This window comes from Panthera leo, chromosome C2, assembly GCF_018350215.1.
Source record: "Panthera leo isolate Ple1 chromosome C2, P.leo_Ple1_pat1.1, whole genome shotgun sequence".
NCBI lineage: Eukaryota > Metazoa > Chordata > Mammalia > Carnivora > Felidae > Panthera > Panthera leo.
The window spans coordinates 48,371,333-48,384,925 of NC_056687.1; the positions used below are offsets into that span (position 1 = coordinate 48,371,333).

Consider the following 13,593-nt stretch of genomic DNA (forward strand, 5'->3'; position numbering starts at 1 on the left):
GCCAAGGGAATAAAGACATCAATCAATCCTACTTCAACATACTTTAGAGAAGGTTGAATACAAAATACAATTCTAAATGATGAGATCAAAAAATGCCATACTAAGGTTGGAGCAAATAGGCTAAAAGTGGGGAAGAACATGTTTGATCATTACACTTCTCAGATTTTCCACAATATTCCAAGTTCCAAATACCCTATTTCACTCTTTCATAATCTGTTGAATTGACCTAGGGATTTAAATAATCAGCATGCAAATTAGAATTTTCATACAGCTTTTTTATATCCCAAAGTAATACAGACAGCTTTTTGAGAGCATGCGTTGTGATCATTTGATACAAAACATGAAGTAAATATGGAAAACAAATCTAGTAAATGTTGAAGCAAAATGAATTCTACAAAAGGTACTGGTAAGTCACACTTAATGGTTGTTAAAGAGAAAAGCAGCCTCTGGCACCCAGGAGTTGGCCTGGCACCCACAATTGGGCTGTGGCACTCTCCTGCTCAACATCAACAATTTGAAGTTAACACTGATATCAGACAAGACCGCTTGGTGACCGACACAGATCAAGACAAAAACAAGACCACTGTTTGGTTGTGTGCAAAACAAAAATTACTATCCCCACTTTCTGACTAATATGGATTTACCAATCACAACTTCACTGTTCTTCTTGCCTTCTAGTTAAGGATTAAGATACTTGGTTATGGAATTACTCCCGTTTTCTGGCAGCAGCCAATCCAGGCATTGCTTCCTTGGACCCTCCCCAGAATCACCTAAAACAAGACCAAGTCCTACAGTGAGTCCTTTCTAGTACCCTCTTACCAAGGACCCCACAGTTCCTCATGCTCTGCATTCTCCATTGTTAGAATGAGCAATAGCTTTAACTTTGTTCAAATACAGGTGTGGTCCTAGTGGTCTTTGGCTGAAGGGAGTTCATATAGCAAATACAGACAAACTATACCCCAAAGAAAACAAAATGTGTTCATTATTAACAACAAGTGTTAATAATATCATTAACCCCAGCTAAAATGTATCATTTCTTCAAAAGATATAATAACTAAAAATGGGACAAATGGTATTATGGACCAGCATTCCACTACTATCTCTACCCCTCTCTCTTCTGACTTTCTAAAACAATTCCATTAGGAAACCACAGTGAATGACTGGAAAGTAAAATAATCCTATACATTGAAACTAAATAGGAAATAGAAACTTAGTACACGTATAAATTCACACAAAATTAATCACAAGAAACAGGAAAGTCTTAAATGAATGAAAGGATAGCATGAATATATCAACTCTTTAAGTCACAATATATAGGATAAATTTTAATTTTAACATGTTAGGAAGATGCCACACAGAACACTTACATAAGAGATAGAAGCATTAGTAGAAACAAGACATAATCACCCACTTTGAGAAACCAATCTTATATTGACTTGAGGCCTCCCATCCTACAACTGACTACATTTGATGATTCTTACCTACATGTGTAAAATATTAGAGGTTAGTGATAAGGTAGTGCTTCTCAAACTCTACATTCATACGAATTCCCTGGAGACCTTGTTTAAAAAGCAGATCCTGATTCAGTAGATTTGGAGTAGAGCCCAAGATTATGCCTTTTTAACAACTTCCCTGGTGATGCCAATGCTGCTGTTCCAAGGAGCATACTAAGTAGCAGAAATATAAAATTTAAGTGTTGTGAGGGAAGGCTTGCAAATTTCTAGGGCCAATGCTCATGCCTGAGATCATTACCTACTGAACTGTTATAGCCATGACAAGCCCCACACTTCATCCAGAGGGGGTTGGCAGTCAAAGTTGGAAGTTCTCTGGCAGCTTAAGGTTGCTCTGGCAGCAGTGAGGTAACGGAATAATGCAAGCACTTCCTGCTGCATTAGCCACTATTCATACTCCATCAGAGCAAGGCCAGAATATTCCTTTCTGGAATTAAAGGCAAAAGGAACCTTTCCTTCACTAGGATCTTTAATTTCATCTCTCTTTGTAACCCTACAATCCTCCCTTCCCAACATATTCTCCTCCCTCCCCAAAGCTTAGTTCAGTTCAGGATTTATATATATTTCATGTCCTTGCCGTTAAAATTCCATAAGCGGTTTCCTTGAGACTCTGGTCAGTTCATTCTCGGATAATCATAGACACAAAAAAACTACAGGCTGCTCAATGGAAATGTAGGTTGCCCTATGCCCCCAAGGTAAATAACCCAAGCTAAGAGATGAAAGGGGCCTAAGCCTTTATTTAGTCCCGTGGGCCCTAGTTTGGTTTGAGAGCCATAATCCTCATGAAGGACATGGGAGCCAGGCCAGGCATGCCACAGTGCAGGAGATAAACCATCACACAGGTCCACAGACTGGTTGTTGCTCCATAGCCACAGTGCAGCTGGGCCTGTGGAATGGCTCCATATGAAACTCTACCCCGGACCCAGATTTTAGACTCAGGTGACCTGGAATGCTAAGGATATTTTTGCACCCACATTAAGTAATTGCATTACAGTTTCAGGGTCAGTGACTCTGGGGGAATGAAGCCCGTGTAAGACCCAATTTGAGACTTCTCTGGATGGTTGACAACCATCACCAACTTTCAAGTGTTTTCCCACTGGAGAAAACTAGGGGAGACTATAATAGACATGCTTACTTCATGTGATGACATCCTTTTATCTTTTGCTGAGATCTGAGCCCATTACATGTACCAGAGAAGGAATAATTTAGCTAACATCTATGCCTCTGAAGGCTCATTCTCCTCCTTTCTCAAACCAGTCCTCTGCTGGAATCCTTTCTGGAAAATGCCACAAAATGTCAGTGTACTTAACTTCATTACATGAACTTCAACTACATTACATACTATATTATACGTACTCAAAGCATCACAACTAGAAGGTGCACAACAATTAAATACAAACAAGTAAAACAAAAATCATGGATGTAATCATACCAAGTGGTTTCTGAGGTTTTAGTATAATTCTCACATGCTGACTATTCTCTTTAGTTGCTAGACCCCTAGCAAAGACAAGATGTATAGGAAATAACTTTTTAATTAAGAAAATATGTTATTGCTGTGTTTTTTTTTAAAGGGAAGCTGTCTCCCTCATCAGTCTTAGTGGTGGGACAAAGAATTCTCAGGAGAAAAAGCCAATTGCCACAATTTATAAAAGAACAAACTAAGACCCAGGAAAGTAGAAAAAAGAGCTAAAGTATACTGTTAATGAGAAAGCCGGAACAGGAATCAAGGTCCATTTTTAATGCCAAGATCTGTGGTCTTTCCTCTTTATCACAATATTCTTAACAGATTTTAGGACTTAGCAATGCCCTGCACATAGTGAGCTCTCTACTATTTACTGAATATTTTTGTTGGAAAAAAAAAAATCAAAAAACAAATATCCACCTGCAAGGGAAACATTAAGCTGATACACATCAGACCCAAGATACTTATTTTTGTTACTGTTCTCAATGTCACTACAGAGGTCTCTAGAAAATCCATGTGCCAATTCACAGTTCACCTTCTAGCCACCCTTCTAATTATATATCCAGACGTTAAAACAGAGTTTTAAAACAAACACAAAGCTGTTTTACTTTAGCATTGAGAAAAACACGACATTCCTCCAAGTATCAAGAACGCATTATAGCTTTACCATTTACTACAAGTATTTTGATAATCAACTAAGGAACCTATAAAAATAAAAATAAGAGAAGTTATTCAATACTGTTGTTCCAATTGATTTTAAAAAGAAAAAAGAAAAAAATTACCAGTTTGAGGTGGGAGAGGTTTGGAATCTTCATATATTTTACTTGTAGGCACAATCCATGGCTTTTCAATGGAAGCTACAGCAAAAAGAAATGGAAGTCGCTGAAGATTATTTTTTGAGAGGAGAAAAGGATACAAATAGGTTGCCGGTATGGTTACGTGACTACCAGAAGCTTGCAATTAAAAGCACACACTATTTCAATCAAAAGTTGGGAAATCATTATGCATCCATCCAGAGAGCATTTAGTGATCAGAAAGAGGCCAGAATTTGGTGTCATACTTTCAACATTTTTGAGGACAAAACCTAAATCTATATAGAATTAACACAATGATGACTGTTACTGAAGTTGTAGAAACTGTCATCAAATAAGGGTTTTTTGTTTTTAAATCAATCCCTTGTTTGGTTGAGTTACCCAAATTCATCAGTACGTTGAAGTTTGCTGACATAGGATCCAGTAAACGTGGCCTACACAATTAAGCAATCTGCACCCACATCTTAACACTAGGTTTAAGGTGCTGTTATTACCCAAGGTGCCCCCAGGTTTCTCAAAAGGGAAGGGTGTTTTTGCCTGAGGAAATTCTGGAAGGCTTTTCGGAGCTGCAACGAAACATATAAGACATGTTACAACCTGAGTGAGGTACAAGGAAGAGAGAAAAGATTTTTCAAAATCTCAAGCTTGCAAAAACAACAAAAAAAGACACAAAAAGGAAAATTATTCACGTCAAGTAAATTGTTGTTAGTCGTATTTCTTATTCTTGTGATGTCAGTGCTGGCTACTATAATCAAGCTTCTTGTTCTATTCTTTATAATCAAGCTGCTAGATTTGAAGAATTGTGGTTCTCCATTTCACTTTTACTAAATGACTTTCCTAATTTCTTTAATTATGTGTTTGTGTGCCCTTAGATATATTTCATTTTAACTCAAATCAAGCACTAAACACATCTGAACTAAAAAATGTCCATCTAATGGCTTTTAAGGATAGAATCTCAGTAACTACATGGCTTTATATTTAACCTCCTCCTCCAACAATTTTTGATATTGCACTCATAAATAAATTCTAAGAAACAGTCTACAAAAAAGACCATAAATTTATCTTCTCGGCCAGGATAAACAATGAAGTAAAAAGATATTTAGAAAAAGTATAGAAAATAATTTATTCAGTGACACAGTGATTTTGAGTAAGAAGAATCACATATAATATCAAAATATGACCGCCAAAAAGAAAAACCGCGAAAGGATTTGTCATAAAGACTCTTCAGGATCCTAAGTTATAAAATGTTTTCTAACATCTAAGGGCTTGACGTTGGGGAGCTTACGGTTCTATAAAGCATTTGTCCCTTCTTTCCTATGAGGAGATCAATTTGAATGAATTAGCCTAAGGATTTCTTTAAAGCATGCATTAAATTTCCAAGGTAATAACAAGCTGTAATGTTTAATAATTTTTACCTAGAGTGCTCAGTGACAATTCAAACCTAGGTATTAGAACAGTTTGCAGTGTTTCCGGGGTCCTTTCGCTGAGAACTAAAATAAAGAAGAATTGAGTCAGCAACTCCCTGAGTCAGGATTTGACACTGTGGTTAACACATCATCATGTGAAGCATGCTCATTACACGGGGTGCACCGGGCAGCTGATGCCTTTCACGGGAAAAGCTGGCGCCTCCAGGAAAAGCTTCGCGTAGCTGTTAAAATGTGAAGGTAAAGGTTCAAAGGGTGTGGTGTGACATGGAAGATCAACGTCACACGTACACAAGAAATCACATGCTGCTCCTTTTCTTCAGCAGAAAAGGACAAAGCAAGTTAGATTCTCTTGGACTGAGCACCTGCTAACTTGCATGACATGAAGTTCTTATTAAAAGTCATGACACTTCTGGGGATTCTCCTGAAGTGTCATGCACGTAAGACTCGGGAAGCCTATTGAAACAGAAAGCACAGACACAGTGAAGACTTCCAGGTTTCCCCTACCCCTGCAAGATTTGTGGGTTAAAAGACTGGCATTCTGTTTTTTTTTGTTTTTTTTTTTTTTCCGATACATCCCAAAAGACTGGTAAAAAGTGTGTGTGGTCAGCATCTAGAATCTAGGGCTGCCTAAAATATGAGTCACCAAAATCAAACACGTTGTTAACTTTCTAATGGAATTAGTCCAAGAAATAGGAAGGTTCACTACTGCTAGTAAGAGAGCAGGGGAAATCAAGGAGGTGGGAATGAAGGCATTGGAGTTTCTTTTTGTTTCTATGAGTGTTGGGAATTATTAAAGAAAAAAAAGTTCTTAGAATTACCCAGTGTTTTTTCTGAAAAGTCTAATGCACTAGACACAGTAGGTTTCGTGGTTCTTGGCACTGACTCAGGAGTCACTGGAAGGTAAAAAAAACAACTTGTAAATTAAGATAAAATGATGAAGCAACCAAAGATCATAAGGCATTTTGGTGTCCAGTTAGAATTAGTAACGGACTCTTATATATACCAATCCTTTTCAAGTCCATGAAGGACTCCCTGGCTTGCCCCAGGCACCTGAGCTGACACTTCTCCCAACCCTTCCTTGCTAAGTTTGGTGCACTTTCAATGTGTTCCAAAGAGCACAGTGAACTGACCACCATGAAAGTACTTACTAATCATATTCTTTTATTTGCCTGCTTTTTTCCTTCTCATTATTTCCAGGGCTTAGCACAACGTCTGGAGTAAGCAAGCATGGGGCAAATATCTATTAAATGAATTAATAAATGGGCAAATAAAACAATGACCTAAGGCAAAAAGGTTTATTTTAAACTATTACATTAAATATTTCTCTCTTCCAAACCGCAGTCAACATGCAAAACTTGGAACGGGGTTGAAATTATGTTAAGGATTCAAAAGCTCAACCACAAGGTTGTTCCAAATGCTAAATCAAAGGCAAAGATGAGCTCAGGTAAATAAGAACCAGGATCACCGGGATTCGGAATGAACTGTGAGCTACATGACCCCAGAATTCTGCAGGATAAAGACACAAAATAAACACAATACTTAATAATGAGGTATGGTGTTTGCCTAAGTGTTTCTGAAGTGGAAACCTGTGAATACGGTTTGGCAGAGAACTAAAATTCGTAGACTCTCCCATCAGATACTGTGCTAAGACAATAAAGTATAACTGGGAAAAATTAATACAATCTTTGGGGCAGAAAAGGACTTGGAGTCATCCACTGAGTCATGGCTATGCTTTTCTTGGTATTGACAAATTATATTGAAATTAGAAAAGTTACCCAGGAATTTTATTTGAATAGATTATTCCAGCATCTTAAATAGCTTCTACCTTTGACCCACACCTGTGAAGGTGGGGAATGGAAGGTCCATTTCCCATGTAGGTCGAAGCATATACTTCTTACTCTGGCAGAAATATTCCTACTTGAATAGGTTTCTTGAAATCACGTTATTTTATTTCCCTACCAATATTTATCTTTTCTGGACCAGTTATGAATCCAAGACTTTAGTACAAGGTAAATGTCACGGATATTTCAATTTATGGTAATTTTACAGATGAAAAAATTCACTTTAGATTGGAGATATTTTGCTAAGTGTGGATTTGGGGAAATTCTGGGCAAATGTTTGTTTCACTGGGACTTGGATAAAGTGGTATTGCTCTGGCAAAAACTCTGTGGTTCAGAGAATAACATGTCCCCAGTGGGCTGGACTTGGGCAGTTCATTAGAGAAGAAATGCTTGAATGTTTGTTAGTAACGGCTGATCAACTATGGGGAAAATGTGTCCACATTTATTCTTGAAAGGATTTTTACTGAACTATTATATATTTTCTTTATATTTGGATTGTTAATCTTTCATAATCTTCTATAGATTAAGTGATTCCAGGCTGCCTTCATAGATATCAAGGTACAGATTTTGGAGGGATAATGGCATTTTGCTAAACTGACCACTTGCAAAAGTGAAGAAATGAAAAATGAACTCATGTCTTCATATAAAAGGAAAGCACCAAAACCACAGTATTACATTTTAGTATAAAAATATTTTAGAATGTTGAGGTGACAATTTTAATTGCGAGTGAGAAATATATCTTCCATATTACATATGGGTCATAAGATTCAATAGTTCCTTCTGCATCAGTTGGTTTTCCAGATGTTAAATTAAGGACCTACAATCTCTTTGTTTGTGCTTATGATGAAGATTAATTTCCTAATGGCCCCTCACTGAAAAAAGGTGTAAACTTGTCAATCATTTATCATTTCAAAAAATATTTATTCTTTCAAAATTAACAACATAGGGACCGCATTACCTGTTATGGGCCGTGCTGGGATTTTTTCTACTTCTGGTGTTTTAGATTCAGCAGGTAATGCCAACGTTTCATTCTTAGCTATAAAGTCAGAGAACAAACAATTCACCTCACTTCCTCATAACACAGTGTCCAAATATAATTCATGAAAACATAATCAAGTAACCTATTATTTCAAGAAATCTATTTTGCTCTTAATTCTTCCCCCCAGGCAGTCAACAAAGTTATTGGGCATTTCAACCAGGGATTTTTCAGAATTCCATCTCCTTAACTCTAGGTAATTCTTTAAGATTTAAATTGGCATTGGAATGAAGAAAAAAATAACAATCCAATACTTGAGATAATTCTCAAGTCATACTGATTCATAAATAGGAGTTTCTGGAAAGCATAGATTGTATTGCAAATACTCCCTAGAATTTTATATGCAAGTACTCCTAATTTAAAAAAAAAGAATACATAGAAATTTTCTTCTATTATACATAGTAATAAAACAATAGGTTATGACACCAAAATTTGAGAAAAACAAATAAAACACATAGGAAACTAAGATATTTAATAATATTTGTGGCAAAAAATAACAGCTATTTATTTGAGCCACATATTAACACTGATCTTTTGGTCTCTGTGGGAGCTTAGTATCAACAATAAAATAATTTTTCCCTCTTGTTTTTAACCTCTTCAGAAAACTATGGAAACTTTCTTCTAAAATTTAAGTATTCTTTTTTAAAGAAAATACATTCTTACACCAGGGATTCCCAATGATTAAGATATTTCTTATTTTAAAAATACATTTAGGATTAACTTCATTCAGCTATGTAGCACCCTGAATCAATGACTTATTTGTAGTATTTTGAAAGTCTAGTGGCATGAATTAATTAATTCATCCTTGAGATACCCTAATCATGTAACCTTGGAATGATTATAATCAGATGGAATTTTTTTTTTTTTTTTAATTTTTCAATTTTTTTTAGAGTCCTAAGACTATACAGAACTTCTTGGGTTTCTCAACTTTGGCTTTAGTGACATTTTGGGCTGGATAATTTTTTGTTGGTTCGCGGTGGTGGAAGTGGGGCAGGGGGTGGTTACTGTGTGGTATAGAATGTCTGGCAGCATCTCTGGTCTTTACCCACCGGATTTCATTAGCATTTCCACAATTGTGAAAAACAAAAATGTCTCCAGATATTGCCACTTATCTCCTTGGGGACAAAGGTGCCCTCTGCTGAGAACTATTGATCTAAATGATTCTCTCAAAGTTCTTTGAGGATAAAAGTTTTAAAAACTTCCTTCTGTAGTTCACATCACTGTTGTAAAGACCATTTTCTTAACAGTTAACATGGGCAACAAATTATTTATTCTGAAGGACTTCAAGACAATTGTAAAGTCATCCCTTTCACAATGATAATAGAAACAAATCAGTTTCAATCTGTATTATGGAGGTCTACAACAAATTTTTACAGACAGCTGATTGTTTTCAGGAATGATTTAAAGTGCTAGAAATAGAGATCACAAGTGCTTCCATATTTGCCACATCTAACAATCAAGTGTGTGTTTTGGATTCATGTACACATAAAGTTGCACAGCATTTCTGTACAAAAGAAATGTTAAATACCATTGTTCAAGTTAATTTAGCAGGGCATAAAGAGAGGGACTCTATGAAATAATTTAAAAAGCAGATCCAGTAGAAATTTATAATAAACTCCATTTTAAAAATTTCTGAACTTAACATTTTCTTCTGTTGCTGTGACAGCTTTTGTTTTGAACCACTGTGATTGTTAGCACAGGAAAAAACATTCAGATTCCAGATTTTTATGAACTCTGTTTTTTATGAAACCTGTTACTTTCAAGGTTTACCATGTAAGGTTTTTTTTTTTTTGTTTTTTGTTTTTTATGTGAGATAAAGGGTTTTTTAATCCTTTTTTTTTTTTTTTTCTTTTCAGTGTCCTCTTCTCCTTTAAGACACCTTTGCGAATCCTTCCTGGGTAATAGCCTATGGTGGTTTCCTTCCTATGGTGGTAGCCTTCCTCCTTCCTGGGTAATAGCCTATGGTGGTTTCCTTGGCTGACTAGGACTATTTATCTATTTATTTTAACCTATAGATCTTATTTCAAACAATGCTCTGGATTACCTTGCTTTAGCTCCCTGTATTAAAAACATGCCCTCAGCTGGCAATCACATTAACCTAAAATTAGGCTGTTAGTGGGGAAAAAAAAAAAAGGTAAACTACCCTCAAGAGACATTTGTATTCTTCTCACATCACTAATACCTTATAAAGGCATAGTATGTTTCTAAAAATGCCATTTCAGACATCAGAGAAATTGGTAGATAGAGATTTTTGAATGAAAGAGCCTTTATGTCTCTTATCAAGCCATGGGCATTCACCTACATTATGTACAACCATAGTCTTGGCAAGAACACAGTAAAATGCCACAAGAACATGGCCTGAAACCCAGGAAATTCCCTTTCCTCTCTGATTCTTCTCTACCTTTTTTCAACACAGTTGTTTCCTTTCATTTTTGGCAGGGTAAGTCTTGGCTTTGGCAAACCCTTTATATGCCCCTGGGAGGGGTGTGTGTAATACTAGCTTTCTTGTTTATTTCGTTCATTACTCACACCATGTGTTCTTAGAACAAAAGCTATTAATTTCTTGATGTCCCATGATGGGCCCTGTTGGAATGAGGATATTATTTTTAGGATTTACCCCCTCAAGAAAATAGTACATTTCTGAACTGCGGTGTTAAATAACTTCAGGCAACTTTATTTCTCCCTTGGTAGTATAAAGCACTATTTAAGCAATATCTCTTCTCATTAAATGCGGTAACCTTAAAATGTAATTTTTAAATGTAGTCTTTTAAGATGGTACATTTGATGGATTTAGTGGACATTTTCAAATATACTAGCTGCCAAACTTTTCAATGCACAAGAAATTTGTCATGTATTCAATTTAAGCTGGTGTTTTGCCAGAAAAGTCAAAAATTATATTTACTGTTTGCATACAATTTTTCTTCATTTAAATCACACTTAATCCTGAAGATTTAGTGGATCATATCAGAAAAATAAAAGCAGAAACAAAACAAAACATATCCACTGTGTAATTCTCTAAAGAAAACAAAAAGACTGAATTGGTATTAAGGCAGCATGTAGAAATTCACAAAAACCAAAAAATTTAGGAAAGATCACACAAGACTAAGGAACAAAAAACATCATCTACTTCAAAATGGACAGCAGTGTTCTGGGGAAAAAACTGCTCATTTTCAGCCTCCTTCACAAATTCTGTTTTTTGTGGTTTTGCTGGATGGATTAGGAACCACATCAGTAAGAGACTGGCCAGTTCCTTTTTTAACTCCTCCCCAACAAGACTCCCAAACAGGACCAGGACAAGGCATATAGGCTCCAGGCCAAGAACAGGTAAGTTTAAGAGTACTGAACACTGGATTCCAAATATAGGTTCACTGCGGAAATTCAATTTGGAAGGTTCCTGGCTCTTAACATGGCATTTAGATGATGCAGAGTTTAGTCACAGAGTTTGACAGCTAAAAGAGAAGTGATCGAGTCTGAGGAACAAATTAATTAATGAAATTTTGTCTAAAGTCACTTGTCTACATTCTTGGAGGTAACTCACTCTAGGACCAAAAGGTATGAATATGTCATAATAAAAATATAAGGATGCACAAAATCACAAAGATTGGAAAATATTTTCACATCTTAATACAATGGTGATATGTAAGTTCTGAAAACTTTTCTAAAATTTGTGGGACTGTTCAGTCTACCAGTTAAGTGCTCTACTACTTACTTAAGGCTTTGTTTTCCCTTCTTTCAGTCAATTCTCAAATTAACAGGAGAATTTAAGAGTTCACTTTTTAAAACTGTTCCAATCTGATTGCCTAGCATCAAACAAGCAAAGGTCAGGAGAAATTAAGTCTGAGGTCCTGTCGTGGGCAGGACCTGTGTAACTTACCTATATAGTAAGTGCTAAACTTCTTTCCTAGTGCATAATTCAGAGAAAATATTCACCTTTTTTAGTTTTGTTCAATTTCTACTACATCATGCCCTCTCCTTCCATATTTACCAATAGCCCAAGTCATTCTCTGGAGACCGTAGAGGGATGGTTCTCAAAGTGTGGTTCCCGAACAAGTGGCTTCAGTATCTCCTGGGTGCTAGTTAGAAAGGCGAACTCTCAGGTCCTACCCCCTAGCTACTGAAACAGTAACTCTGACGGTGGGTCCAGCAGTCTGTGTTCACAAGCCCTTCGGGACTTCTGATGCTCCATCACATTTGAGATACTGTGCTATAGAGACAATCCTGACTAATTTGATTCTAAAATGCAGCAACTAATTTACTCCACTGAACACCACAATTAATTATTTCCTGGACTCCTTTTAAAGGGTTTTGCTGTTTTTTCCCCCTCCAAAGTGTTATTTTTCATGTTTTTAAAACACTGAAATTATATCAAGTTATTTATAGAAGTAGGAGGCAGTATCAATCTCAAGTAAATAATAATTATAACATACCTGACCTCTACAGCAGTTCTCACTGAAAACATCTCATGGCCCCTTGACAGTATAGTACAATAATTTTTTTTTTTAATTTTTTTTTTCAACGTTTATTTATTTTTGGGACAGAGAGAGACAGAGCATGAACGGGGGAGGGACAGAGAGAGAGGGAGACACAGAATCGGAAACAGGCTCCAGGCTCTGAGCCATCAGCCCAGAGCCTGACGCGGGGCTCGAACTCAAGGACCGTGAGATCGTGACCTGGCTGAAGTCGGACGCTTAACCGACTGCACCACCCAGGCACCCCTACAATAATTTTTTAACAATCACTCTATTTGAAAATTTTACCTAAATAAATGTATTTTGGATAATTTGATAAATGTTCACTTTAAATATAAATACATTTCATATAATTTATAATAACTATTTACCTACAAAAGTGATTTGCATAAATACTTGCAACACTCTAATCTCTCTGTCCCTTACTATATTTTTTCCAAATTTTTTTCTCATGGTAAAATATACATAAGATGCAGTATATCAACCATTTTAAGTGTATACTTCAGTAATATCAAATACATTCACAATGTGTGCAACCATCACCACCATCCATCTCCAGAACTTTTTCCATCTTAAACAGTGAAATTCTGTATCATTACACCTTCTTTATCCATTCATCAGTCGATGGACACTTGGACTGTTTCCATAACTTGGCTATTGTAGATAACGGTGCTATAAACATCACCGTGCATATCCATTCATTTGTTGATGGACACATGGGTTGCTTCCATGTTTTAGCTATTGTGAATAATGCTGGTATGAACGTAGATGTCCAAATACCTCCTTGATAACCTTTTTTCCAATTCTTTTGGTTATATACCCAGAAGTGGAATTGCTGGATCATGTGGTAATTCTATGCTTAACTTTTTGAGAAATGGTCATACTATGTTCCACAGCAGCTGCACCATTTAACGTTCCCATCAATGGTGCACATGCCTTTTCCTTACTTTTTACTTTAAGATGCCCACATATCTCATTTGCTGTATTCCTTGGATATCCTAGGATTATCAGTACTAGTAGTCAGTCACTGCAAAG

The 13,593-nt window shown here is 36.3% G+C and overlaps 1 protein-coding gene across 13 annotated transcripts in view; it reads right to left on the bottom strand.

Annotated features, from left to right (window-relative positions):
• LOC122229851 (ABI family member 3 binding protein) overlaps positions 1–13,593 on the bottom strand; it is a 257,228-nt gene that overhangs the window by 124,767 nt on the left and 118,868 nt on the right. For 10 of the 13 annotated variants that reach the window (XM_042955380.1, XM_042955386.1, XM_042955382.1 and 7 more), the window contains exons 10-14: positions 8,012–8,089; positions 6,031–6,105; positions 5,201–5,275; positions 4,280–4,351; positions 3,756–3,830 (exon numbers count right to left, since the gene is read on the bottom strand). In XM_042955380.1, the coding sequence (XP_042811314.1) occupies positions 3,756–3,830; positions 4,280–4,351; positions 5,201–5,275; positions 6,031–6,105; positions 8,012–8,089 (375 nt within the window). The remainder of the gene's footprint in view (positions 1–3,755; positions 3,831–4,279; positions 4,352–5,200; positions 5,276–6,030; positions 6,106–8,011; positions 8,090–13,593) is intronic. The other 3 variants (XM_042955387.1, XM_042955388.1, XM_042955383.1) reach the window with 1 other exon arrangement.